General features: G+C 44.0%; 1 protein-coding gene across 3 annotated transcripts in view; it reads left to right on the top strand.

Annotated features, from left to right (window-relative positions):
• Positions 1 to 27,960, top strand: part of ltk (leukocyte receptor tyrosine kinase) — a 74,589-nt gene that overhangs the window by 31,430 nt on the left and 15,199 nt on the right. For all 3 annotated transcript variants that reach the window (XM_035752592.2, XM_052496949.1, XM_052496948.1), the window contains 14 exons: positions 4,979 to 5,128; positions 5,386 to 5,614; positions 7,829 to 7,968; positions 8,076 to 8,216; positions 11,889 to 12,038; positions 15,367 to 15,467; positions 15,796 to 15,956; positions 16,224 to 16,318; positions 21,087 to 21,185; positions 21,432 to 21,606; positions 22,514 to 22,664; positions 22,881 to 23,000; positions 23,392 to 23,548; positions 24,042 to 24,224. In XM_035752592.2, the coding sequence (XP_035608485.2) occupies positions 4,979 to 5,128; positions 5,386 to 5,614; positions 7,829 to 7,968; positions 8,076 to 8,216; positions 11,889 to 12,038; positions 15,367 to 15,467; positions 15,796 to 15,956; positions 16,224 to 16,318; positions 21,087 to 21,185; positions 21,432 to 21,606; positions 22,514 to 22,664; positions 22,881 to 23,000; positions 23,392 to 23,548; positions 24,042 to 24,224 (2,052 nt within the window). The remainder of the gene's footprint in view (positions 1 to 4,978; positions 5,129 to 5,385; positions 5,615 to 7,828; positions 7,969 to 8,075; positions 8,217 to 11,888; positions 12,039 to 15,366; positions 15,468 to 15,795; positions 15,957 to 16,223; positions 16,319 to 21,086; positions 21,186 to 21,431; positions 21,607 to 22,513; positions 22,665 to 22,880; positions 23,001 to 23,391; positions 23,549 to 24,041; positions 24,225 to 27,960) is intronic.

The raw sequence follows: 27,960 nt of genomic DNA, 5'->3' as shown, positions 1-27,960 counted from the left end.
AATACTGTCAACTCATTTGATTACAAATCTATTTCAGATGTAGTTTCCCTCTTGAATTCCATGTTGACGTCAATGAATACAGTACAATGTTTATTTTAATTTTATTTTATTTCCCCTTTATTTAACCAGGTAGGCAAGTTGAGAACAAGTTCTCATTTACAATTGCGACCTGGCCAAGATAAAGCAAAGCAGTTCGACAGATACAACAACACAGAGTTACACATGGAGTAAAACAAACATACAGTCAATAATACAGTATAAACAAGTCTATATACAATGTGAGCAAATTAGGTGAGAAGTGAGGTAAAGGCAAAAAAGGCCATGGTGGCAAAGTAAATACAATATAGCAAGTAAAACACTGGAATGGTAGTTTTGCAATGGAAGAATGTGCAAAGAAGAAATAAAAATAATGGGGTGCAAAGGAGCAAAATAAATAAATTAATTAAATACAGTTGGGAAAGAGGTAGTTGTTTGGGCTAAATTATAGGTGGGCTATGTACAGGTGCAGTAATCTGTAAGATGCTCTGACAGTTGGTGCTTAAAGCTAGTGAGGGAGATAAGTGTTTCCAGTTTCAGAGATTTTTGTAGTTCGTTCCAGTCGTTGGCAGCAGAGAACTGTAAGGAGAGGCGGCCAAAGAAAGAATTGGTTTTGGGGGTGACTAGAGAGATATACCTGCTGGAGCGTGTGCTACAGGTGGGAGATGCTATGGTGACCAGCGAGCTGAGATAAGGGAGGACTTTACCTAGCAGGGTCTTGTAGATGACATGGAGCCAGTGGGTTTGGCGACGAGTATGAAGCGAGGGCCAGCCAACGAGAGCGTACAGGTCGCAATGGTGGATAGTATATGGGGCTTTGGTGGCAAAACGGATTGCACTGTGATAGACTGCATCCAATTTGTTGAGTAGGGTATTGGAGGCTATTTTGTAAATGACATCGCCAAAGTCGAGGATTGGTAGGATGGTCAGTTTTACAAGGGTATGTTTGGCAGCATGAGTGAAGGATGCTTTGTTGCGAAATAGGAAGCCAATTCTAGATTTAACTTTGGATTGGAGATGTTTGATATGGGTCTGGAAGGAGAGTTTACAGTCTAACCAGACACCTAAGTATTTGTAGTTGTCCACATATTCTAAGTCAGAGCCGTCCAGAGTAGTGATGTTGGACAGGCGGGTAGGTGCAGGTAGCGATTGGTTGAAGAGCATGCATTTAGTTTTACTTGTATTTAAGAGCAATTGGAGGCCACGGAAGGAGAGTTGTATGGCATTGAAGCTTGCCTGGAGGGTTGTTAACACAGTGTCCAAAGAAGGGCCGGAAGTATACAGAATGGTGTCGTCTGCGTAGAGGTGGATCAGGGACTCACCAGCAGCAAGAGCGACCTCATTGATGTATACAGAGAAAAGAGTCGGTCCAAGAATTGAACCCTGTGGCACCCCCATAGAGACTGCCAGAGGTCCGGACAGCAGACCCTCCGATTTGACACACTGAACTCTATCAGAGAAGTAGTTGGTGAACCAGGCGAGGTAATCATTTGAGAAACCAAGGCTGTCGAGTCTGCCGATGAGGATGTGGTGGTTGACAGAGTCGAAAGCCTTGGCCAGATCAATGAATACGGCTGCACAGTAATGTTTCTTATCGATGGCGGTTAAGATATCGTTTAGAACCTTGAGTGTGGCTGAGGTGCACCCATGACCAGCTCTGAAACCAGATTGCATAGCAGAGAAGGTATGGTGAGATTCGAAATGGTCGGTAATCTGTTTGTTGACTTGGCTTTCGAAGACCTTAGAAAGGCATGGTAGGATAGATATAGGTCTGTAGCAGTTTGGGTCAAGAGTGTCTCCCCCCTTTGAAGAGGGGGATGACCGCAGCTGCTTTCCAATCTTTGGGATTCTCAGACGACACGAAAGAGAGGTTGAACAGGCTTGTAATAGGGGTGGCAACAATTTCGGCAGATAATTTTAGAAAGAAAGGGTCCAGATTGTCTAGCCCGGCTGATTTGTAGGGGTCCAGATTTTTCAGCTCTTTCAGAACATCAGCTGAATGGATTTCGGAGACGGAGAAATGGGGAAGGCTTGGGCGAGTTGCTGTTGGGGGTGCAGTGCTGTTGACCGGGGTAGGAGTAGCCAGGTGGAAAGCATGGCCAGCCGTAGAAAAATGCTTATTGAAATGCTCAATTATGGTGGATTTATCAGTGGTGACAGTGTTTCCTATCTTCAGTGCAGTGGGCAGCTGGGAGGAGGTGTTCTTATTCTCCATGGACTTTACAGTGTCCCAGAACTTTTTTGAGTTAGTGTTGCAGGAAGCAAATTTCTGCTTGAAAAAGCTAGCCTTGGCTTTTCTAACTGCCTGTGTATAACGGTTTCTAGCTTCCCTGAACAGCTGCATATCACGGGGGCTGTTCGATGCTAATGCAGAACGCCATAGGATGTTTGTGTGTTGGTTAAGGGCAGTCAGGTCTGGGGAGAACCAAGGGCTATATCTGTTCCTGGTTCTAAATTTCTTGAATGGGGCATGTTTATTTTAGATGGTTAGGAAGGCATTTAAAAAAAATATCCAGGCATCCTCTACTAACGGGATGAGATCAATATCCTTCCAGGATATCCCGGCCAGGTCGATTAGAAAGGCCTGCTCGCTGAAGTGTTTCAGGGAGCGTTTTACAGTGATGAGTGGAGGTCGTTTGACCACTGACCCATTACAGATGCAGGCAATGAGGCAGTGATCGCTGAGATCTTGGTTGAAGACAGCAGAGGTGTATTTAGAGGGGAAGTTGGTTAGGATGATATCTATGAGGGTGCCCGTGTTTAAGGCTTTGGGGGGGTACCTGGTAGGTTCATTGATAATTTGAGTGAGATTGAGGGCATCACGTTTAGATTGTAGGATGGCTGGGGTGTTAAGCATGTTCCAGTTTAGGTCGCCTAGCAGCACGAGCTCTGAAGATAGATGGGGGGCAATCAGTTCACATATGGTGTCCAGAGCACAGCTGGGGGCAGAGGGTGGTCTATAGCAGGTGGCAACAGTGAGAGACTTGTTTTTAGAGAGGTGGATTTTTAAAAGTAGAAGTTCAAATTGTTTGGGTACAGACCTGGATAGTAGGACAGAACTTTGCAGGCTATCTTTGCAGTAGATTGCAACACCGCCCCCTTTGGCAGTTCTATCTTGTCTGAAAATGTCGTAATTTGGAATTAAAATTTCTGAATTTTTGGTGGTCTTCCTAAGCCAGGATTCAGACACAGCTAGAACATCCGGGTTGGCAGAGTGTGCTAAAGCAGTGAATAGAACAAACTTAGGGAGGAGGCTTCTAATGTTAACATGCATGAAACCAAGGCTATTACGGTTACAGAAGTCATCAAAAGAGAGCGCCTGGGGAATAGGAGTGGAGCTAGGCACTGCAGGGCCTGGATTCACCTCTACATCGCCAGAGGAACATAGGAGGAGAAGAATAAGGGTACGGCTAAAAGCAATAAGAATTGGTCGTCTAGAACGTCTGGAACAGAGAGTAAAAGGAGGTTTCTGGGGGCGATAAAATAGCATCAAGGTATAATGTACAGACAAAGGTATGGTAGGATGTGAATACAGTGGAGGTAAACCTAGGTATTGAGTGATGAAGAGAGAGATATTGTCTCTAGAAACATAATTGAAACCAGGAGATGTCATTGCATGTGTGGGTGGTGGAACTAATACATTGGATAAGGTATAGTGAGCAGGGCTAGAGGCTCTACAGTGAAATAAGCAAATAAACACTAACCAGAACAGCAATGGACAAGACATATTGACATTAAGGAGAGGCATCCTTAGTCGAGTGATCAAAAGAGTCCAGTGAGTGGAGTGGTTGGTTTGGGGGTCACGGCGATTTAGACAGCTAGCCAGGACATCGGTAGCAAGCTAGCATAGGATGGAGGTCTGTTGTTAGCCACCTCTTGCGTTCCGTCAGTAGATTAGTGGGGTTCCGTGTGGTAGAGGGGATTAGTCCAAATCACACAACAACAAAAATAAAATAAAAACAATAGATATAGTTATAGAGGCCCAAGAAGAAACATAATAATAATAAAAATAAATAAATTGTCCGATTGTCTATTCTGAGAGCAGCCGGTAAGACAGCTAACGGTTAGCAGGCCGCAGATGGGCGTTCAGGTAACGTCGCGACGGAGGAGCCAGCCGGATCTTCTTCGGGTAGATAACGCCGGCAGTCCAGTTGTGAAGGCCCGGTGGGGCTCCGCGTAGGCAGTAAGACGGGTCCGGATAGGTGACTGCAGCCCAGGAGTGATTGACGGAGCTCAGGAGTGATTGACGGAGCTGGCTAGCTCCGGAGTACTTGATGTTTGCTCCGGAATCGACGAGAGCAGATAGACACACGGATAGCAGCTAGCTAGCTGTGAGATCCGGGAATGAATGTCCAGAGTGCAGTTGAAATCCAAGGACATGGAGAGAAAAAATGGTCCGGTATGTTCCGTTCCGAGCTGCGCTGCTCCGTACAAAATTGGCGATAGATTTTCGAGCTAAAGGATAGCTGATGACCACAAACCGTGGTTAGCTGAATACTAACGATTTGCCAGTAAAGAAGCTAACTAGCTTCATAACTAGCTTCTGATTAGCTTCTAGCTAGCTCCTGGCTAGCTTCTGGTTAGTTTCTGGCTAGCTTCTTGGAATTTCTGGCTAGCTTCTTGGAGGATTGCAGATTTGAGGTAAATAATACTTATTTATAAATATAAATTGGTGAGGCGGGTTGCAGGAGAGTGTTTTGAAGATGAGTTGATGGAAAATAAAAATAAAATATATGTGAAAAAAAGTTGTAAATATATATATATATACAGGACACGTCAAGACGAGGACAAAAGACGTCTGAACTGCTATGCCATCTCGGGCCAATTTAGGACATGTGAATGGTATCATACAGTTACAGTGGCCAGTGTTGAGCGAGAATGTGTGACAGGTCCATAGAGTCAGTCTCAGACCTAATGAAACTCTTTATCCTCACTCCTGCAGTTACCTCCTGTGATTTTGAATCACCGTGCTCCTGGAGCTTCTCCAATCACAGCAGCAGATATGATTGGAGGGTCACATCACCACAGCAACACAGATCCAGCACAGAGGCCATGAGACCGGTCAGCGACCATTCGGAGGGGAGCTCTGATGGTAAGGGAGGAAGCACAGTCACAAATTGTGTTTTTCACTCACACTTTTAACGTGGTACTCCTTTTATCTCACAGAGAGCATGGTGTAGTATACTGTATTCAGAGAGACGTAATGGAGTCATTAGATAGATGGTGTTGAGTGCTGGGAAAACAGGCAAGAGAGAAGGGGAACATTTTTAAAATGTTGTTTCGCTCTATAATCAACTGTTTTTTTTTTTTACTTCTGGGAAATTATTGTCTGGTTCCCTCCCTTTCTAGGTCACTTCCTGCTTTTGAGTGCCTCTGCGGCCTCCAGGGCATCTAGAAAGTGTGAATACCACATCACTAGTCCAGTGGTCTACAGTAGTGGCCCACTGTGCCGTCTGCAGCTGGCCCGTTTTGAGTTGGGGCCCACCGCTGGAAACCTCTCAGTCTTAGTGAAACCAGTCGACTCGGCATCTGTCATCAGCACAACAGCTCTCAGTGGCAGAGCCCAAGATGGCACCAGGTCAGCAAGGCCTTATGATTAGATTTTATGCTCATGTTTAGCCATTTATGTTTCAATTGTATGCTTGTTCACTTCAACATTCCACATAACTTTTCAACCATTTCTATTTTTCATGCTTACAGTAGTAGCATTTACTGTACTAGCTCTACAGTGCATCCATGTGTAACTCACTTACGGTACTTACGGTACTCTACAATGTATCTTGAGTACGTTCTTAGCGATGAAATCTGGCAGTGAACTCAGAATCCTATACACATCCACCTAATACAGTAGTGAAAGAAATGGGCCAGCATTGCATTGAAACACTGCTAGTAACTATAAGGTACTCAGTCTGTTGATGGATTGAAGTGGTTGTTTTTAAGAAATACATGGATCATTCTGCTATAATATACTGAAGTGCAGGTTCTTGGGATACCTAGAGGGACTTGACATACAATAAGCTTTAAGTATGGCATGGAAATAGCACTACATCCCGAGACATGGAGAGAGATCATCTTTGTGTAACTATTGTTGGGCAAATGTCCTTAATATTGATCTAATGTTGGGCACAGGCATTCTGGGACCAGATAAAAGCATTTTGTTTCCAAATGCAGAACCTGAAAATGAATTTGGACATAATTGGCCTGGACAGTAGCGTGGAGGGATGGGCTGTGGCTATGCAACAAGGTTATACCCTGGCCTCTTTATTTGGAGAGTAATGGAGTGCTTGTCCATTATGAAAAAGGTTTTAACTCACAGACTGTAAGATGGTGAGTACTGGGGATGACAGGTCACCTTAATCTCCACTGGAAGCATGACATACTGTATAAACAGAGGTGGAAGGGGTGGAAATATAGAAAAAAAACAGATGGAATGAATGAATGAATAAATGAATGAAAGCTTTCAGCTTGGCAAGTTGTTTTTTTCACAGAATGTACAGTACTGGGTCATGTTCAGCACTCACCCACCGTAATGTGCAGACACATTTGAACCTATTAGCTGAGGTAGTAATAGAAGTGGGCTTTTAAGAGCATCTCATTTAATCTTCTTGAATAAAGGCACACCTATCGTGAGAATAAAAATGTAATTAAGGTTTAAACTTGGATTTAAAAGGCGACGTAAACATTCCATTTAGCTCCCCCCCAGAAATGGGGTTGGGGTCTCCTCTCCTAACGTGAGCTAGCTAGGCTATAAATATCCATTGGTGTGGTGTTATGCTGCTAGGTTCTCTGACAGGTCTCAGATGGGGGGCTCACGTGGATGGATGGTTGTTGTATGGCAGAGACAGCATAGAGCCAATATGAACAGTGTACACTTTATGTTGTCAAGAAAGAATGGAATCTAGACAGTTTGAATTGAATTGTATTTGGGTAAAAGATATACAAAAATATGTACAATGTGTCGCCAGAGGATAGCACATTATTAATTAAAACACTTGTTTCTAAAGTGGTCCTTGATGCAAAAACATACGGAACATGCACTGATTAGACAACATGACAAACAAAGACATTACATTCACATTTCCATCCCAAAAAGTGCCACTGTAGATTGCACTTAAAAATAGTTAAATGAGCAGATGTTGAGATGGTGGCCATAATATGTGATGTTATGCTGACTTTAGTTGAGAGGGAAATGTATAAACCTAAATTTAAAATGTCATAACATAATCTTTAAGTGTAGTATAATGGTTGCTTGGGTATGACGATGCAACACATCCCTCCCATTAAAAGTGAAGTTGTTTGATGACCAGAGACTGTTTGTGGCATAGACAAGGCTGCTTAGAGGTTTATTTGAACAGAAAGTCCTTTCAAGATTTTGCTGCCCAGACAAACATGCCACAACCTCGCACACACACACACGCACACACGCACACGCACACACGCACACACACACACACACACACACACACACACACGCACACACGCACACGCACACACACACACACGTTTTGTTCTTCTATCTTCGTGGGGACCTACAGTTTTTTCTCCATTCAAAATCCTAAACCTAACCCTAACCATTAACCCCATACCCTTACCCTAATTCTAACCCTAAACCTAATCCCTACATTTAAAATAGCCTTTGTCCTCATGAAGATGTGGGAAATGTCCCCACAAGGGAGAATGTTCCTTGTTTTACTATCTTTGTGGGCACTTTTGTGGATTTTATGTCCCCACAAGCGTAGAAGAGCCAACCCACACACACATGCACAGTTAACCCTCTCTTTGCTTGGAACAGGGCCCAGTGGGAGGTGCTGGAGACGGTGATTGGAGAGGTGGATGAGCCCTTCCAGGTGACCCTGCTCTACTCCACTTGCCTGGGGAAGGATAGGGGGACTCTGGCTCTCGACTCCCTGGAGCTCATAGACTGTGACATGGGTAAATTCTGAATTACATCTCCGAACGTTAATAGAAACATAAAAATGCTATAATATTTTTTCCGGGAACTAATCTGGAAACTAAATGTGAACTCTTTCTTGTTCCAGGTCACCATGAATTACAGCTGGGCACAGACTGTGACGAGATCACTTCTTTCCACTGTGAGCTAGGAGGCTGCATTGACAACACTAGAGTATGTGACTTCCACAGTGACTGCCCCCTAGGGGAGGACGAGGGATTTATCTGTGGTGAGTCTAAGGCCTTAAAGGGATACTGCGAGATTCTGGCAATTTAAGCAGTTTTTCTACTTTTTCTACCCAGAGTCAGATGAAAAGTAGAAACATTTCTTGATTACCAGAATCTCGCAGTATTCCTAAGAGCAGCTTCAACAGTGCAACAACGTCACATGACATTACTGACGTTGAATTCAGGGTCCAGATTTTTCATGGTCATCATGTGGCTAGGACAAATCCTGGGCCCTATGTGTGTGTACCTTGCATCTGATCTTTCCAAGAAAGATGTTGTCGAATATGTGTGTATATTTCATCCAAACATCATACTTTGAGAAATCTGAATAAATTGTGTAACATTCTGACATTTCAAATAGGCCTTCACCATAATTCATTGCCAGCTTTGATTTATTTTATTTTATAAACCTCACCAAAGTAAATCTTATAACGTAGTGATCAGATTATGTTTGAAACAGCTAACCCTAAAGGAAAAAGAGTTTCAGCATCTTAAATCACATCGTTTTTGGTTGGATATTCTCATTGGATTAAATTAATGCAATTAGAAGTGACGAGAGTGATGTGACAAGCCACAAAGACAGAGTGTGGTACCACTGGCAGGGTGCATGCCACCTGCATTAACTGTATTAAAGTTTAAGGCCATGATGAATTGTTAATCCTTTCACTGGAGGCAGTGGATTAGCCAACAGTAAGTGCTCTCCTTCTCTCTACTGTGTGTCTTAGTCGGTTCCTTCTCTCTACTGTGTCTTAGTCAGTTCCTTCTCTCTACTGTGTGTCTTAGTCAGTTCCTTCTCTCTAGTGTGTGTCTCAGTCAGTTCCTTCTCTCTACTGTGTGTCTTAGTCAGTTTCTTCTCTCTAGTGTGTGTCTCAGTCAGTTCCTTCTCTCTACTGTGTGTCTCAGTCAGTTCCTTCTCTCTACTGTGTGTCTCAGTCAGTTCCTTCTCTCTACTGTGTGTCTTAGTCAGTTCCTTCTCTCTAGTGTGTGTCTCAGTCAGTTCCTTCTCTCTACTGTGTGTCTCAGTCAGTTCCTTCTCTCTACTGTGTGTCTCAGTCAGTTCCTTCTCTCTACTGTGTGCCTCAGTCAGTTCCTTCTCTCTACTGTGTGTCTCAGTCAGTTCCTTCTCTCTACCGTGTGTCTTAGTCAGTTCCTTCTCTCTAGTGTGTGTCTTAGTCAGTTCCTTCTCTCTAGTGTGTGTCTCAGTCAGTTCCTTCTCTCTACTGTGTGTCTCAGTCAGTTCCTTCTCTCTACTGTGTGTCTCAGTCAGTTCCTTCTCTCTACTGTGTGTCTCAGTCAGTTCCTTCTCTCTACTGTGTGTCTCAGTCAGTTCCTTCGCTCTACTGTGTGTCTCAGTCAGTTCCTTTGCTCTACTGTGTAACAACCACTAGATGGGCATTGCATTAAGAGACAGAAATGTGCCAAAAGGGTCCTTCCACGAAGGCTAATATTTTTCTTTGGACCATTCTCTGTGGGTTTAATACATGTACTGTTTCTCCAAGACACCACTTGGAACTGAAATACCATTATTAAACTGTCATTTGAATGTAAATGCTCGTTTAAACGGCAGCTTTGTGAACGTATACAAAGGGAATTGATTAGTTAGTGACAACATGAAGGTAGCAGTCAACGCTTGCAGCCCTTGCATCACTGCTCACATCAACACCATTAGTCATAAAAGCCCTCTCAACACTCAATCAGAACACACTCAATGCAAAGAATGGTTCAGACATGGAGAATGCAACTTGTACCTCCAGTAGGTAATTAAGAGGCTATTCTCATTGACAAACATTTAAGGAGAGGCAGCGTGACAAGATTTCAATTGCCATAATATGTACATCAGTGGAGGCTGCTGGTTAGATCCATCTGAGCCACTGGCTTAATCCCATTCTTTCATTTGTATTTTTGGTTGAGCAGTAGATATATATCTCATTTAAAAGTTGATATTTGGTTGCGTTCTCAACCAAACACAATTCAATACTCATTTTGTAATATATTAAATAGCCTAAAGTTAAGGTTATCTAACAAACTAATGTAACATTCAACTTTGAAATTCGTAACACATCTATGGCCATATTTTGAGGTTACTCTAACTATACATTTCGTCTTATGTTATTACTGTATATAAAGCGTGGATGTTCAAGATAGGTCATCACAGGTCAGTAGAGATCTTCACAATTGCTGTTAAATTCTGTGCAGCATCTCGAACTGCATTGATCACTTGCACCATGTACTTTTAATGTAATCTCAACTGCAATCCAGGTCATTTGCATCTGTCATTAGGCGAAGTGCAGCAATAACAGATTAATCTGATATGTAAATAAACAAAATATCTGACATTGTATTCCCATGAACTTTAGTGTGCTTTTAGAGGGATACTTCAGGATTTTGGCAATTAAGCCCTTTATCTACTTCCCCCCGAGTCAGATGAACTGGTGGATACAGTTTTTATGTCTCTGCGTGCAGTTTGAAGGAAGTCACTAACTAGCGCAATTGCTAACTATCGTTAGCGCAATGACTGAAAGTGCATGGTAGCTGTTAGCATGCTAGTAGATACCATAGACTTCCAGTCATTGCGTTAATACGCTAGATAGCATTAGCTCACGAAACTACCTCCAACTTCCTTCATACTGGATGCAGAGACATAAAAAGGGTATCCATGAGTTCATCTGACTCAGGGGAAGTAGATAAAGGGATTCATTGCCAAAATCTCAAAGTATCCCTTTAAATGGTTGAAAGCGCAGTTAGACATTTGGGTGCCAACTAAACCAAAAACCAGACATTGTTTTTCCATTGGAATTTGGTTGTGCTTTTAGATGGTTGAAAGCATAGTGAAAACACATTGGAAATTCAACTAACTTTTGTCTGTCTTTAAAGTGGATATCCAAGCATAGGGCGGCGCACAATTGGCCTAGCGTCGTCCGGTTTTGGCCGGGTTAGGCCGTCATTGTAAATAAGAATTTGTTCTTAACTGACTTGACAATATACTGCAGGTTATATATAATCTTATTGATCAACTTCTCTACCAAATACTACCCAATTATCCACGTTGAAATGAAAGTGGGCAGGCTTCATTTTATCAATATCATGGAAGTCATTATATGAGGTAAAAGCAAAATTGCGACTGACAACTTTGATAATTCCCTGGTGAGTTGGTTAGCTTCTTGCTGCACGCTTCTTTCCTGGATGGTGGCCCAGAGCAGCCAAGGGGTGAAAAATGCCATTGAGGTTTCCTTTCTTAAAGCATTGTTGACAATATCAGAATGTAACTGTAAGCTGTTACTGCAATTTCAGGTGAAAACTCAATTAAAACAAGTCTCAAATATCCTGAAAATGGCCGTACATTTCAGCTGTTTCAAAAGCATTGCTCTGCTACTAGTATTTATATTGTATGAATGTTGGGCAATTCTGTTTACACTACCCTGCTTAGACCTAATAAGACCCATTGAATAGTGTGACCCTGCGGAGACGCTGTGGAGCCACTACATTCTGAGAAGAAAATATCATGTGCTGGGAGTGCTCAAATTGGTGTACAAGGTGGTCTTTGAAAAGGGGAGTCTGTGGACCTAGTCACTATGTCCTATGTTTATAATTTTCTAGAAGCTTTCATTTGTATAAGCTGTATCTGAATGTATAAGGGTATAGGGTACTGAATGAGCCACTGTGTCCCCTTGCAGACACTCTGCCTTATGGAGCCCACTGTTCCTTTGAGCCTGGGCCCTGTGGCTGGTCAACGTCCAGTGAGCTGTCCTCTTGGAGGAGGGTCAGTGGGGAGGAACTGGAACACACTAAAGACATGCTGGGGACAGCTCTGCAAAACACCCAAGGTAAATGGTGCAAAACACACCAGGTCACTCAAAGGGTACCAGTCCTAAAATGGCTGGCTAACCCTTTATTTGAAGGGGGTATACATGGCACCTTTATCAGGCTAGACATAAATAGAGGTTGGGTATTGCATTGTGCTGTATAAAGTATCAATTTTACTCTAGACTGGTCCTCATCCTGTAAATTGAGTATTGTTTTCAGAACATTGGGAATCTAATGGCTTAGTACAGTGTCGTGTCTTTGGCTATGCCGGATTAAGTGATATGACATGCTATTCTTTAAAATAATTTCTCCGTAATTGATATGACCTGTTTGAGCTAATCATGTAAATGTAATTAACTAGAGAGTCGGACACCACAAAATAATATTTATAGAGCTGTTATCTTCCGAATAAACTCTTAAAGACCTAGTAATATTTTACATCAATTGCAGTCAATATTAATCGTAAACTTAATTCAGTCTCATCTGAAAGTTGTAAATTCTTGGTTATCTGCACAAACCCTGGCTAACAAGTTGAACCAGCAATACAAAATTGGGTTTAATAATTGATTTACTAAATACGTAACTAATCACACAGAATTACACATACACATCATTAAATCATAACTTGATTACAAATGACGTATTAAAGGAAAACGTCCCTAGCGGGCGAAACAGATATGACAACTTGTTACACAAAAGAAAAGGGGCTGGGTTTGAGTGAAAGAGCGGGAAGACTGAGGAACAAAGGGCGAAGCTGTGCTATCGTAAATACAGTATCTTATGCATTCTAAATTACCGCCCATTTGGAAAAGGAAAATGCAATAAATATTTACTCTGAGTTGCGCTTCGGTAGGTTGGTGGTAGATGGAAGGCCGTGTTGCCCAACCGAGTCCTTTGAAGAATGTCTCTGGTTGTCAATTGGATATGTTGTAGTAACGTTGTTGTGTGATAGAGAGGATACTCTGTCTGTTCCTTCCTAACCCCCGTTTGCAGCGGCTGTTGCTAACTCAACGGCTAGGAGGTATCACTTCCGTAGTGAATAAGAGTTCAAAGTTCATACCATTCGCAACCAAAGCTCACGCTGATGTTGGCTTCATTCTGTAGTTATTATCTGAACCATTCTGACATCGGACCGTCATCCTCACGTCCTCGGAACAGGAGGTTATATTGTCATCAAGGCTTTATATAGGAAGGGAGAGGAGGGCGTGTTTGAAAAGTTTTATAGCACATGTCCCTTCACAGTGGCGGGCCACTGATTGAGCAGAGCCCGACCTTATGAAAACCCAAATCTCACATTTTAGAAGCTAAAATCACATTTCATCCCATCACAAATAATTTCATATTCAAATGTTTAAATTGAACAACAATTCCATGTGAATCCGATAACTCTGATGTGTAGACTTTCCACTGTAGAGTTTGTCATCTTATCATTGATGAGAATGTCTCAGATGACAACCGAACTGACATCATATTCATTAAGTACCACCGCATATGTTAAATTGGTCGGATTACCAGAATATTGTTCATTTTCCCCCACCTTCTGATGTTCCCAGAATCTCAATGTTAACCAAGGCGTTGCAAATGTAACATCAGTAGGGTAGAGAGAGGAAAAAGGGGGGAAGAGGTCTTTATGACTGTCATAAACCTACCCCCAAGCCAACGTCATGACAACAGTATTTCCCAAACTCGATCCTGGGGAACCCACGGGGTACAAATTTAGTTTTTTGCCCGTAGCACTACACAGATGATTCAAATAACCAACTCATCATTAAACTTTCATTATTTAAATCAGCTGTCTAGTGTTAGGGCAAAACCCAAAACTTGCACCCCTTGGGGTACCCCAGAACCGAGTTTGGCAAACACTGGCTTAGTCAGTCAAGTTCCACTGCTTTTCCCCTCTATTCAGGGAATGATTAGACCTGGTACACCAGGTGGGTGCAATTAATTATTAGGAAGAATAGAAAACCAGCAGGCTCCAGACCTCGTTGTCACGTTGGTATAAAGGTTTTGGGAGACAGGCGCAGGAATGCGTAATGGTTTTTAAAATTATACTCAAATGACAGCGTGCCGTGTAAAGGCACAGTGGCGAAGACCAAACAAACACTATACAAAACACAGGGTTGAAATCAAAACAAAAGAGCGAGGAGTACCTCAAATAATAACACACGCGCACAATGATTAACACAGATGACGAGACAAGTAATCATCTGCGCAATCCACAATGACACGAAAGCCAAAACAGACAGCACAGGTACTCACACGAACCAACGGACATTGTAACAATAATCAACAGGACACTGGTAAACCAAGGGCACTTATTCAATTACTAATCAGTGGGAATAGGGGACAGGTGTGTGTAATGAAAGTACTGGAGGGATCCGTGACACTCGTAGGGTAAGAGTTGAATAATCCTGCCAGCAGGCTCCAGACCACGTAGGGTAAGAATTGAATACTCCTGCCAGCAGGCTCCAGACCTCGCAGGGTAAATGTTGAATACTCCTGCCAGCAGGCTCCAGACCTCGTAGGGTAAGAGTTGAATACTCCTGCCAGCAGGCTCCAGACCTCATAGGGTAAGAGTTGAATACTCCTGCCAGCAGCCTCCAGACCTCGTAGGGTAAGAGTTGAATACTCCTGCCAGCAGGCTCCAGACCTCGTAGGGTAAGTGTTGAATACTCCTGACAGCAGCCTCCAGACCTCGTAGGGTAAGAGTTGAATACTCCTGCCAGCAGCCTCCAGACCTCGTAGGGTAAGTGTTGAATACTCCTGCCAGCAGCCTCCAGACCTCGTAGGGTAAGAGTTGAATACTCCTGCCAGCAGGCTCCAGACCTCGTAGGGTAAGAGTTGAATACTCCTACCAGCAGGCTACAGACCTCGTAGGGTAAGAGTTGAATACTCCTGCCAGCAGCCTCCAGACCTCGTAGGGTAAGTGTTGAATACTCCTGCCAGCAGCCTCCAGACCTCGTAGGGTAAGTGTTGAATACTCCTGCCCTATGGGGTTATCACTGAATATATTTGAATAACATCCTTTGGAAAGTTTGTAGATGATTTACAATCAGTTATAATACTTGAATACGTTCTATCTAGCCCAGCATGATGTGGTGTGAGGTAAAACGTGCCATGTTTCTGCAGAATTGATTTCCTGTCACTGACTTCTGCATTTCAGTTAATAGCTCCAATTGGTTTCATTCCAAACTGACAAGCACTGCACCAAGGCAATATATATTGTTTTGCAGATGAGGACTGAAAGGCTGTTCTCTTCAGAGCTCTATCAGTCATGCCTTTTTGAGTGGTGCAAAATTATGTCAGTGTTCACTCCCCTCAGTGTTGCGGTTATTGTCTCCCCCCAAGGGCACTTCCTGTTCCTGGCGGTGAGAGGGAACAGTTCCAGTATTAAAGCGTCTGTCCGAAGTTCCTCATTCCCCCGACCGCTCTCTACCATAGCCTGTCAGGTGAGAAAAATAGACATATCTTTCCACCAATGGCTTCCTTGCAATCTCCCCTACTAACTACATGCTCACTGATGACTCACGGATGAGTTCTCAATAAGGAAGTTTTTAGAAACACCCTCAAAGATGCCAGAATCTCACAACCGTAGCCAAGTCTTACATTTTTTTTGTAATTAGTCAGGTGGTCACAGCGGGTCTATCATAACAAAGAGCAGTCCTCTAGTACCACACACAGAATATTAAACATCATACAGTTACGCCATATTAAAGTCTTGAAATAGTATGTCATGAAATTCACCGTAACGTCTGTTCTCGATGTCTCTGTCTGCAGTTGCATTTCTCCCTGTATCTCTATGGGGAGTTTAATGGCACCGTGCTGCTGTCGCTAGAGGATAACAGTACTGTTGCATCCCCGTTGGTGTGGGAGAGGTCTGGACAGTGGAAAGACAACTGGCAGGACATCACTCTGCAGCTACCTGCCCTCCTCAATGGGTACAGTGCCATCATTTACTGCTAATTTACTGACCAGAAGTGTCAAACATACAGCACATAAAAGCTCAAAGTTCGTTTCTTGAGTGATTGTAGTTCAGTAATAAATGATGACTGTGTTAGTACAAAATATATTTTTGTAGTATACTGTATAGGAAATGCATAGGCTGATATGTGAAAGAATTGAAGGTACTTTTTGGTACTTAAACTAATATGAAAATAATGCCACTCTGTGTTTCACTCCATTCATTGTGATCTGTGTTCCCCCAGGTTCCACCTCAAGGTTAAGGCTCTGTGGGGACCAGGCTCCAATGCTGACATCGCCCTAGATGACATCGCCCTGGGGGCAGCATGCTTTGACACGGGTAGCCCTCCATGTAACACAATCTGTACACAAAACAAAGGCAGCTCTCATTATAGATACGGTAGCATACTGTGTGGCTAGAGTACAGTGGGCAACCATTTGGAGGGCTCCTAGCACGTCATTGAATAATCTCTCAAACAAACAGTGAAAGAGTAAAACTCCCTAAATGTCTTAAGATTACATACTGATTGAGAGGGGCCTCTTTCATAAAGATATAGCTAATAAGATTCCTTAACCCATTACAGTCTAAGCCCCGTACTAAGCTGTATCGAATTGTTTTCAGGAGGTCATACCAAGGATCATTTAGCTATTTGAATGTGTATTTTAAGACCCCTTGAAGTATCAAAAAGGATTCACTACATGGAACAACAGTCCCAAAAAAAGGCAGTTTGCTCTGAAGTGTCTGAGAGATTTATCTGAGAGATATAAGAAACATCCGGAAACATTTGTATATATATTTATATATTTTTACATTCAACCCCTTATTTTTGTCACTAAACAGTCTCTACATACAATGAGTATACCAAACATTATGGGCACCTTCCTAGTATTGAGTTGCCCCCCCCCCCTTTTGCCCTCAGAATAGCGGCAATTCATCGGGGCACCAACTCAACAAGGTGCCGAAAGCGTTCCACCTGGATGCTGTTCCATGTTGACTCCAATTCTTCCCGCAGTTGTGTCAAGTTGGCTGGAAGTCCTTTGTGTGGTAGACACATGGGAAACTGTTGAGCGTGAAAAACCCAGCAGCGTTGCGGTTCTTGACACAAACCGGTGCGCCTGGCACCTACTACCATACCCTGTTCAAAGGCGCTTACTGTAAATCTTGTGTCTTGCCCATTCACCCTCTGAATGGCACACATACACAATCCATGACTCAATTGTCTCAAGGCTTAATAATCCTTCTTCAACCTGTCTCCTCCCCTTCATCTAAACTGATTGAAGTGGATTTAACAAGTGACATCAATAAGGGATCATAGACTGACCAGGTGTATCCAGGTAAAAGCTATGTCATGGAAAGAGCAGGTGTTCCTAATGTTTTCTAACACTTTTTTTACATTTGTTTTTTCTACTGGTACCGGGGGACCTTCAGACGAGCAACCGACATGTGCGTGTTCGTGAGAGTCGCACCTTTCCAAATTGTTCGTAGGGCAAATTGTTCAGATGCTACAGATGATTTTGTGAGAAGACCGATTTTCGGGATGTCTCATGGTCTGACAAACACCGCTCCAGCTCTGTCACCTTTCACCCCAGATGTCTCATGGTCTGACAAACACCGCTCCAGCTCTGTCACCTTTCACCCCAGATGTCTCATGGTCTGACAAACACCGCTCCAGCTCTGTCACCTTTCACCCCAGATGTCTCATGGTCTGACAAACACCGCTCCAGCTCTGTCACCCTTCACCCCAGATGTCTCATGGTCTGACAAACACCGCTCCAGCTCTGTCACCTTTCACCCCAGATGTCTCATGGTCTGACAAACACCGCTCCAGCTCTGTCACCCTTCACCCCAGATGTCTCATGGTCTGTCAAACACCGCTCTATCTCTGTCACCCTTCACCCCAGATGTCTCATGGTCTGACAAACACCGCTCCAGCTCTGTCACCCTTCACCCCAGATGTCTCATGGTCTGTCAAACACCGCTCCAGCTCTGTCACCTTTCACCCCAGATGTCTCATGGTCTGACAAACACCGCTCCAGCTCTGTCACCTTTCACCCCAGATGTCTCATGGTCTGACAAACACCACTCCAGCTCTGTCACCTTTCACCCCAGATGTCTCATGGTCTGACAAACACCGCTCCAGCTCTGTCACCTTTCACCCCAGATGTCTCATGGTCTGACAAACACCACTCCAGCTCTGTCACCTTTCACCCCAGATGTCTCATGACAAACCCGCTCCAGCTCTGTCACCTTTCACCCCAGATGTCTCATGGTCTGACAAACACCGCTCCAGCTCTGTCACCTTTCACCCCAGATGTCTCATGGTCTGACAAACACCACTCCAGCTCTGTCACCTTTCACCCCAGATGTCTCATGGTCTGACAAACACCGCTCCAGCTCTGTCACCTTTCACCCCAGATGTCTCATGGTCTGACAAACACCACTCCAGCTCTGTCACCTTTCACCCCAGATGTCTCATGGTCTGACAAACCGCTCCAGCTCTGTCACCCTTCACCCCAGATGTCTCATGGTCTGACAAACACCGCTCCAGCTCTGTCACCCTTCACCCCAGATGTCTCATGGTCTGTCAAACACCGCTCCAGCTCTGTCACCTTTCACCCCAGATGTCTCATGGTCTGACAAACACCGCTCCAGCTCTGTCACCTTTCACCCCAGATGTCTCATGGTCTGACAAACACCACTCCAGCTCTGTCACCTTTCACCCCAGATGTCTCATGGTCTGACAAACACCGCTCCAGCTCTGTCACCTTTCACCCCAGATGTCTCATGGTCTGACAAACACCACTCCAGCTCTGTCACCTTTCACCCCAGATGTCTCATGGTCTGACAAACCGCTCCAGCTCTGTCACCTTTCACCCCAGATGTCTCATGGTCTGACAAACACCGCTCCAGCTCTGTCACCTTTCACCCCAGATGTCTCATGGTCTGACAAACACCACTCCAGCTCTGTCACCTTTCACCCCAGATGTCTCATGGTCTGACAAACACCGCTCCAGCTCTGTCACCTTTCACCCCAGATGTCTCATGGTCTGACAAACACCACTCCAGCTCTCTCACCTTTCACCCCAGATGTCTCATGGTCTGACAAACCGCTCCAGCTCTGTCACCTTTCACCCCAGATGTCTCATGGTCTGACAAACCGCTCCAGCTCTGTCACCTTTCACCCCAGATGTGAAAGTGCGACATCGGCGGATGCGGTGGATTGAGACGCATCCAATGCAAAAAACAACAACAGATATCTAGAGCTTAAACGGCCACATTTTGATGGGGATTTTTTGTTATGCTAATTAGATTTACACAGGGGGCGCGGACATCGACTCTAGGGGGTTAAAGGCCAACTGGATGTTGGCTATAAGCTCATATTGCCAATATCACTGAAGTGTAGCATTCACCTGAGGGATGCCATGAAGTTTGGATAGGAGCAGCTGAATACAGTCCAAAGCATGTGTGTCTAGTTCTAGGAAGGACATTCAGTGGAGAGGAACGCCCTATTAGAACTACTGATGCATCCCCATGAAGTTGCAAATGAGACCTTTTATCAAATCCAATAATATTTTATTGGCCACATTCACATGTTTAGCACATGTTTAGCAGTGTAGCTAAATGCTTGTGTTTCTAACTCCAACAGTGCAGTAATACTAACAGTTCACAACAATACACACAATACACACAAACCTAAAAGTAAAAGAATGGAATTAAGGAATATATAAATGAGCAATGTCGGAGTGGCATAGTCTAAAATACAGTAGAATAGAATCCAGTACACACATATGAAATGAGTAAAGCAAAAATATGTAAACATTGTTAAAGTGACTAGTGTTCCATTATTAAAGTGGCCAGTGATTTCAAAGTCTATGTATATAGGGCAGCAGCCTCTAAGGTGCAGGGTTACGTAACCGGGTGGAAGCCGCCTGGTGATGGCTATTTAACAGTCTGATGGCCTTGAGATAGAAGCTGTTTTTCAGTCTCTTGGTCCCAGCTTTGATGCACCTGTACTGGCCTCGCCTTCTGGATGCCAGCGGGGTGAACAGGCAGTGGCTTGGGTGGTTGTTGTCCTTGATGATCTTTTTGGCCTTCCTGTGACATCGGGTGTTGTAAGATGTCCTCGAGGGCAGGTAGTATGCCCCCGGTGATGCGTTGGGCAGACCGCACCACCCTCTGGAGAGCCCTGCGGCTGATGGAGCATTTCTTATGACTGGAAACAATAGAGCTGTTGAAGCACAGTCAAAGCCAGAGAGGAGTCTTAACCGAAGAATGATGCACACAGATGCGATGGCTAACCACGGTTTCCAATGCAGCTGGAGTGCTCCCCAGGAGGCCCAATGATCCACACACTGGCTGATTGCTTCTGAAAGAGGGAAACCGACGTAGAATGCATCTCCCCGGGATTCGAAATCTGCAATCCGACAATAAAATTGTACGCCAACAATGGGTTCCAGTGTCAAGTTATTGTCACGCTCGAGGACACATCTTCTTCGCTCCGTCGATTCTTCTCTACCATGAAACTCTTTGGTCCGAACTCTGGAGAAGCCTGCCAACATTAGTTTAATTTGATAGGAATTGACAATGCGGTTAGGTAAATGTTGGGAGAGAGGCGGGAGGGCTTGCAGAGTCTGGTGCAAGGCAAATGGTTCTGATGGCTGCGGGTTGTTCGACGCCAGACAGGCACCAGTTGGGCGTGCTATGATCGGCACGCAGATTTATCGGACCTATTACGTTTTACTGTAGCACATCTCCAGAATTCCACAGCTAATTACAGCTCCTAAGTCATAACCTCCCTTATATTGTCTCCTGCTAAGAGTTTCACGATGTCCTCCCTCACAATTATTACTTATCTCCTGAAACCTTTGTCTTTCTCCACAAGTCTGTCTGTCTTTCTTATTCTATCTCCTCAATCCTGCAGCTCATGCCTTTTTATATACTCAACTGGACTGTATCCTGCCCTCACAAAAACACATCTATGCTCTAAATCCTATCTCTGTCTCCGTCTTTGAAGAAACCATAATTAATAGACGTCGTATGAAAGAGAATGCTTTTCTGGTCCGTCTGTAGACTGTAGAGATGAATGTGTCTGTCTCCCTCCTCTCAGATCTCAACTCCCTGCTGCTCGGACACAGATTCCTCCATGAAATGGACTCCATCAGTGAACTGGATTTCTTCAGCCCCCTCCCAGAGCCCTCTGCCTCAGGTACACTACCAGCTGTTCTAATGGAATATCTTTAGCCTTTCTATGACCAATGGCCTTTGCAATTTGATTTTCGTAGAGCTTTTCCCCTCAATTTGGCAAAATACACCAGGTGCATCCATTAAAGTAATTTCCATTGATTTCCTCCGCAGCTGCTCCACTACTTGTATGTCTCTCTCCTTTCCATGCAACACAGGGAGTTTGTTTGTTGACTGACATGTGACTCATGTGTCTGTCTCCTCTCCTCAGAGGTGTCCCTGATGACCTGGTGGTTCACATCCTGTGGGGCCAGTGGCCCCCGAGGTCCCACCCAGGCCCAGTGTGACAGCGCATACCGCAACACCAACGTCAGTGTCACAGTGGGCAAGGAGGGTCCGTTCAAAGGAGTGCAGACCTGGAGGGTACCAGCCACCAACAGATACATGTGGGTGCAAATTTGGCTGTTGTTCTAATCTTGTAGAAATATGAAAGCTGTGTTTGCAATCGGAACACTCTTGCGCTCGACTAAACCCTCAGGTAAAGATGCTTGAAACAAGCCCCCTGACCAATGATTGCATCTGCACATCAGTATTGACAGCTGGCAGGAAGCAGCCTTGCCTGAGACGTCAGTCAACTGAATGAATACAGGTTAAATACTACCATGTATCACATTCATGTCACGTATCCGCTAGACCTATAGAATATAGGCAAGTCTCTGTAGTGTCACGATTGATTTCCACATGATCCAGGTTAGGAGAGGGGGATCTTACATGGGATCAGACCGTGTGTGTGTGTTTGTAAGACTGAGGCAGAGTGAGAAGCGTGACTCACCAGCTGGAGGCATAGATTAGTGTGTCTGTGCTCACTGCTCACTCTCTCTTCCTAATTTGGCCCCTGCCAAGCCAAGGCTTTGAACTCATTTATTGTAGTTGCTGGTCTATGGGGCATTTACAATGAGCTCCATAACACAAGATGATAAAAGGGGTACAGAAAGACAAGAAGTGGGTATCAGTTCTCTGCTCTTCTTTGTTAGCGTTGGTATGTTGTTGTCGGGGGGCTCAGCTGAGCTCTGATTACAGTAAAACTACAGAATATTCATCCTGATTTCATCTGATGATACAAGCTGATGATACAAGTCAGTCAGGAAAAGCCTTGGTATTGCCAGTGTTACAGTCTGATTTGAAGTGCTGCAAACGTTCTGATGCACTATAGAGACCAAACCAACATGTTTTTTTTGTCTCCTTTCTGCAATGCTCACTTTTAATTAATTGAGTAGCCACTGTTATAAGGTCACCCAAGCACCAAAAATGGCCTTCAGTGGCCCCATCACATGTTTACTGTGCCCTCCTCAGGATCTCAGCCTATGGAGCTGCAGGTGGCAAAGGAGCAAAGAACCACAACAAGCGTTCCCACGGTGTCTTCATCTCAGCCATCTTCCCTCTAGAGAAGGGAGACATCGTCTATATACTGGTGGGACATCAAGGGGAGGATGCCTGTCCAGGGGTGAGTGTTAGAATGGAGAGTTAGGCCACCTCGGGTGATATTATGGATGGATCACCTGCTCTTCAAAGTGTTTCGTTTTCTTTCAACGTTTGATTACTTCCTGGTACCTCGGGTGCCATCCAGAGAGTATTTTCCTCCTGATGGTAGGAAAATATCATTTCAGACTAGCAGCCACTCTCTCTCTCTGATCTGACCATATCCATTTGTTCTCTGTAGAGAAATCCTCTGACACAGAAGATCTGCCTGGGGGAATCCTCAGTGATAGAAGATGAGTTCACTGGTGATGATTGGGCAGGTGGTGGAGGAGGCGGCGGAGGAGCCACCTATATTTACAACGTAAGAGTCCCTAAAAGGAGTCCCTAATCTCGACATAACTTGATTCAACTCTTTCCCGCCTTTACCTTCATCTACACAAAATGAAAGCCACGATGGTGTCCATCGGAAGCAGATGTACTGGAGCTGCTAGATATGAACCGATGTACAAGCTTCAAAAAAGTTCTGAGGGAATTCCAAAAGATCATTTATCATGGTCTTTCTCTACAGATGTAGTTACAAGCAGTTGAGGTTAGAGGTTATGTTAACTGGTTTGTATCACAAGAGCCCTTTAGCCTAGAAGTTGTATGTCTTTGTAACGCTGGACTGGCCCCTAAGTTGCATGATGGACTATGACAGAGGGTAGAGGGGTGCTCTAAAAGCTTTTACTGTGATTGACTGTGACCGCTGCCAGATGGAGGGTGGAGTACTGGTGCCTCTACTCATAGCAGCTGGTGGTGGAGGTAAAGCCTACCTGGAGGACCCAGAGAGCAGCTTGGACCAGATCCCTCTGGAGCAGTATGAGAATGACACGGTGGCCGCCAGCTCCAACGGCAAGACTGGGGCAGCAGGTTGGTAGGGTTGCCTTTACCTCACCCCCTCCATGTGGCCCTTCCCCTGATTCTCTTCACAGAGCTGACGATCTGCTCCCTGAAAACATATGGCTTTCATTCCTCTCACTGCTAAAGCTCCTACTTGAGTGTCTTCAGGAGACAGGACAAGAGTGTGTCAGAGAAAGGGCAGGAGTGCATGTGTTTGTATCAAGAAGCTGGCTCTGTGTCTGGACTGGTTATCCATTGGGTCTGCTTATAATCTTGGTTGCAGCCTTTTGACTTATACAACTGTTGAAAAGGGAGAAACGGCATACTGTATATGGCAGTACCATGTCAGTGTTCTTGGAAAAGCTTCATGGAACATTCCCAGTAAATCACCTTTGACTGGCAGGGTCTTATGGAGCAATTATCGACACATCTTATGCAAACATTGATGGAAGAAGTGTTTAGAGAGCGTGATGGCTAAATTGAGGGGTGTGTGTGCGTGCCTGTGTGTGTGTGTGTGTTGCAGGGGGAGGTGGAGGTTGGAAGGACTCCTCCAGCCACTTGTGGGCAGGGAAGTCTCTCCTGGAGGGGGCCGAGGGGGGTTCCTCTTGTCCCCAAGCCTTATCCAAACTGTCCTGGGCCACCTTCGGGGGGTTTGGAGGGGGAGGGGGAGCCTGCACTGCTGGAGGAGGAGGCGGCGGATACAGAGGTAAGCTCACACACACACACACATACACACACACACACACACACACAATACTAATATGTATTTACTGCTTTCCTATGTGTTGTACTATACTGTTATTATAGGATGAATCTGACAAGATATTTATGCTGGAGAATTTCCATTGGCCCCAAGGAAATGGGCACATTGATAACATTCACTGCTTTTCTGTCTTTATCTAGTATGATTTACTAGTTGTGGATTGGTGACATAACTCACAGGCCGTTCTGAATGTACTGATATTTTGAGACAGTTTAAAGAAAGTTCTACTTCATTGATTGATAAGATTGGGTGTTCCACTTGGCTCCTCTGCAAAACATGATTGAGAGGAGATGGGTCGTTCAATGAAAGAATGCCTTTGATATTTTAAGTAGATGCTGTGCACCAATATTGCATTTTAAAAGCCTGTTATATTTAATGAGGTCTTATTTAATATAGACCACATAGAGAATTCAATAAATCAGATTTTTTAAATGAGTAAAGACTTGTTTCACCCCTTACGGAAAAACCAAATGATTTCACATGTGAAATGTCCATGTTTTGGCCTGTGTGAAATCATGTAAAACTATGTGTTTTTGGAACACTTCACACGATGATATTTCACATGAAGTTTCACTTGGATTTTCACATGTGATCACATAACCTTTATATTTGTTACATGAGATTTCACAGGTGATGTCCTGCAAACAAAAATGAGTAGTCAGGATACACACACAAACTGTACAGTGGCAAGAAAACGTATGTGAACCCTTTGGAAATAACTGGATTTCTGCATAAATTGGTCATAAAATTTGATCTGATCTTCATCTCGGTCACAACAATAGAACAATATGTTCTCATGTCTTTATTGAACACACTGTGTAAAAATTCACAGTGCAGGGCGGGAAAAGTATGTGACACCCTTGGATTGAATAACTGGTTGACCCTTCTGTGGATGCAATAACCTCAACCAAACGTTTTCTGTAGTTGCTGATCAGACCTGCACAACGGTCAGGAGGAATTTTGGACCATTCCTCTTTACAAAACTGTTTCAGTTCAGCAATATTCTTAGGATGTCTGGTGTGAACTGCTTTCTTGAGGTCATGCCACAGCATCTAAATCGGGTTGAGGTCAGGACTCTGACTGGGCCACTCCAGAAGACATATTTTCTTCTGTTGAAGCCATTTATCTGTTGATTTACTTCTGTGTTTTGGGACGTTGTCCTGTTGCATCACCCAACTTCTGTTGAGCAAAGCAGCCCCAAACCACGATGCTCCCTCCACCATACTTTACAGTTGGGATGAGGTTTTGAGCATTTTTTCTCCTCACATAGTGTTGTGTTCCTTCCCAAACAACTCAACTGTAGTTTAATCTGTCCACAGAATATTTTGCCAGTAGCGCTGTGGAACATCCAGGTGCACTTCTGCAAACTTAAGACGTGCAGCAATGGTTTTTTTTGGACAGCAGTGGCTTCTTCCGTGGTGTCCTCCCATGAACATCCTTCTTGTTTAGTGTTTTACGTATCGTAGCCTCGTCAACAGAGATGTTAGCATGTTTCAGAGATTTCTGTAAGTCTTTAGCTAACACTCTAGGATTCTTCTTAACCTCATTGAGCATTCCGTGCTGTGCTTTTACAATCATCTTTGCAGGACGGCCACTCCTAGGGAGAGTAGTAACAGTGGTGAACCTACTCGTTTTATAGACAATTTGTCTTACCGTAGACTGATGAACATCAAGGCTTTTAGGGATACTTTTGTAGCCCTTTCCAGCTTTATACAAGTCAACATCTCTTATGGCTTCTGCGATCTCTTTGTTCGAGGCATGGTTCACATCAGGCAATGCTTCTTGTGAATAGCAAACTCAAATTTTATGAGTGTTTTTTATAGGGCAAGGCAGCTCTAACCAACTTCTCCATAGACTATAAATATAAAGCCCTGTTAATTTTGTTATTTTGACAAAGTCATTTCTGAAGAATATTATTTATTAAATGTTACACTACATTATCAAAAGTATATGGACACCTGCTTGTCAAGCATCTCATTCCAAAATCATGGGCATTAATATGAAGTTGGTTCCTGCTTTGCTGCTATAACAGCCTCCACTCTTATGGGAAGACTTTCCACTAGATGTTGGAACATTGCAGCGGGGACTTGCTTCCATTCAGCCATAAGAGCATAAGTGAGGTCGGGCACTGAATTTGGGCGATTCGACCTGGCTCGCATTCAGCGTTCCAATTCATCCCAAAGGTGTTCGATGGGGTTGAGGTCAGGGCTGTGCAGGCCAGGCAAGTTCTTCCACATTGATCTCGACAAACCATTCTGTATGGACCTCGCTTTGTGCACGTGGGCATTGTTGTGCTGAAACAGGAAAGGGCCTTCCCCAAACCGTTGCCACAAAGTTGGAAGCACAGAATAGTCTAGAATGTCATTGCATGCTGAAGTGTTAAGATATCCCTTCCTTAACTGACACCCTGCTGTTCAACTGAGATTCTCATAGTTGTGTTACTGTTCAACTGATATTATAGGTGAATGTGACAGTGTTCACCTAGGGGTCTAGCCTGAACCATGAAAAACAGCCCCAGACCATTATTCCTCCTCCTCCAAACTTTACAGTTGGCACTATCCATTTGGGCAGGTAGCAATCTCCTAGCATCTAAACAAACACAGATTAGTCCGTCAGACTGCCAGATGGTGAAGCGTGATTCATTACTCCAGAGAACGCATTTCCACTGCTCCAGATTACAATGGTGGCGAGCTTTACACCACTCCAGCCTATACTTGGCATTGTGCGTGGTGATCTTAGACTGGTGTGCGGCTGCTCGGCTATGGAAACCTATTTCATGAAGCTCCACAGTTTTTGTGCTGACATTGCTTCCAGAGTTACGTGTTACGCGCTTCAGCACTCGGCAGTCCCGTTCTGTGAGCTTGTGTGGCCTACCACTTCACGACTAAGCCATTGTTGCTCTTAGATGTTTCCACTTCACAATAACAGCACTTTAAGTTGACCGAGGCAGGACTAGCAGGGCAGATATTTGGCGAACTGATTTGCTGGAAAGGTGGCATCCTATGAGAGTGTCACGTTGAAAGTCACTGAACTCTTCATTTACCGGACGTTCTACTGCCAATGTTTGTCTCTGGAGATTGCAAGGCTGTGTGCTCGATTTTATACACTCGTCAGCAAAGGGTGTGGCTGAAATAGCTGAATCCACTAATTTGAAGGCTTGTCCACATACTTTTGGTGATGTAGTGTATGTCATTTTCATTGAAAGCAAGTCTAAAAAGCGGTAGATCTGTTCTATAGGCGCTATATTACTATGTTTTTGTGTCTTTTACTTTGATGTTTTGTACACCAGTTTCAAACAGCTGAAACTACAAAATGTTTGATTATGGAAAATATATTTCACAGTTTAGATGGTAAATTGATTCTCTCCACTATACTTGCTTGTTTTGTCACATAAACTGAAATTAGGCCAACTATTGGATTTTTACATTCAATACCCTCTGTCAAAAGGGGCTTTATGGCTGATTTGATAATTAACCTGTTATGGTCAACGCTGTTACTTTATTTGGTACTTAATAGACATTTACTATCGTATTTTTTAAAATGTAACCTCTTGAGATGGGAAAACGTTTTTATGAAGTTGAACGTGTTCTTTATGAAAACATTTTTTAAACCAAATTACACTTTTCAAAAGGCACCGAATTGGTTGAATGATCAAGATATGAACAGATTGATTGAGAGA

Source organism: Oncorhynchus keta, chromosome 35, assembly GCF_023373465.1.
Source record: "Oncorhynchus keta strain PuntledgeMale-10-30-2019 chromosome 35, Oket_V2, whole genome shotgun sequence".
NCBI classification, from domain to species: domain Eukaryota; kingdom Metazoa; phylum Chordata; class Actinopteri; order Salmoniformes; family Salmonidae; genus Oncorhynchus; species Oncorhynchus keta.
This window is presented reverse-complemented; position numbering and strand designations above follow the sequence as displayed.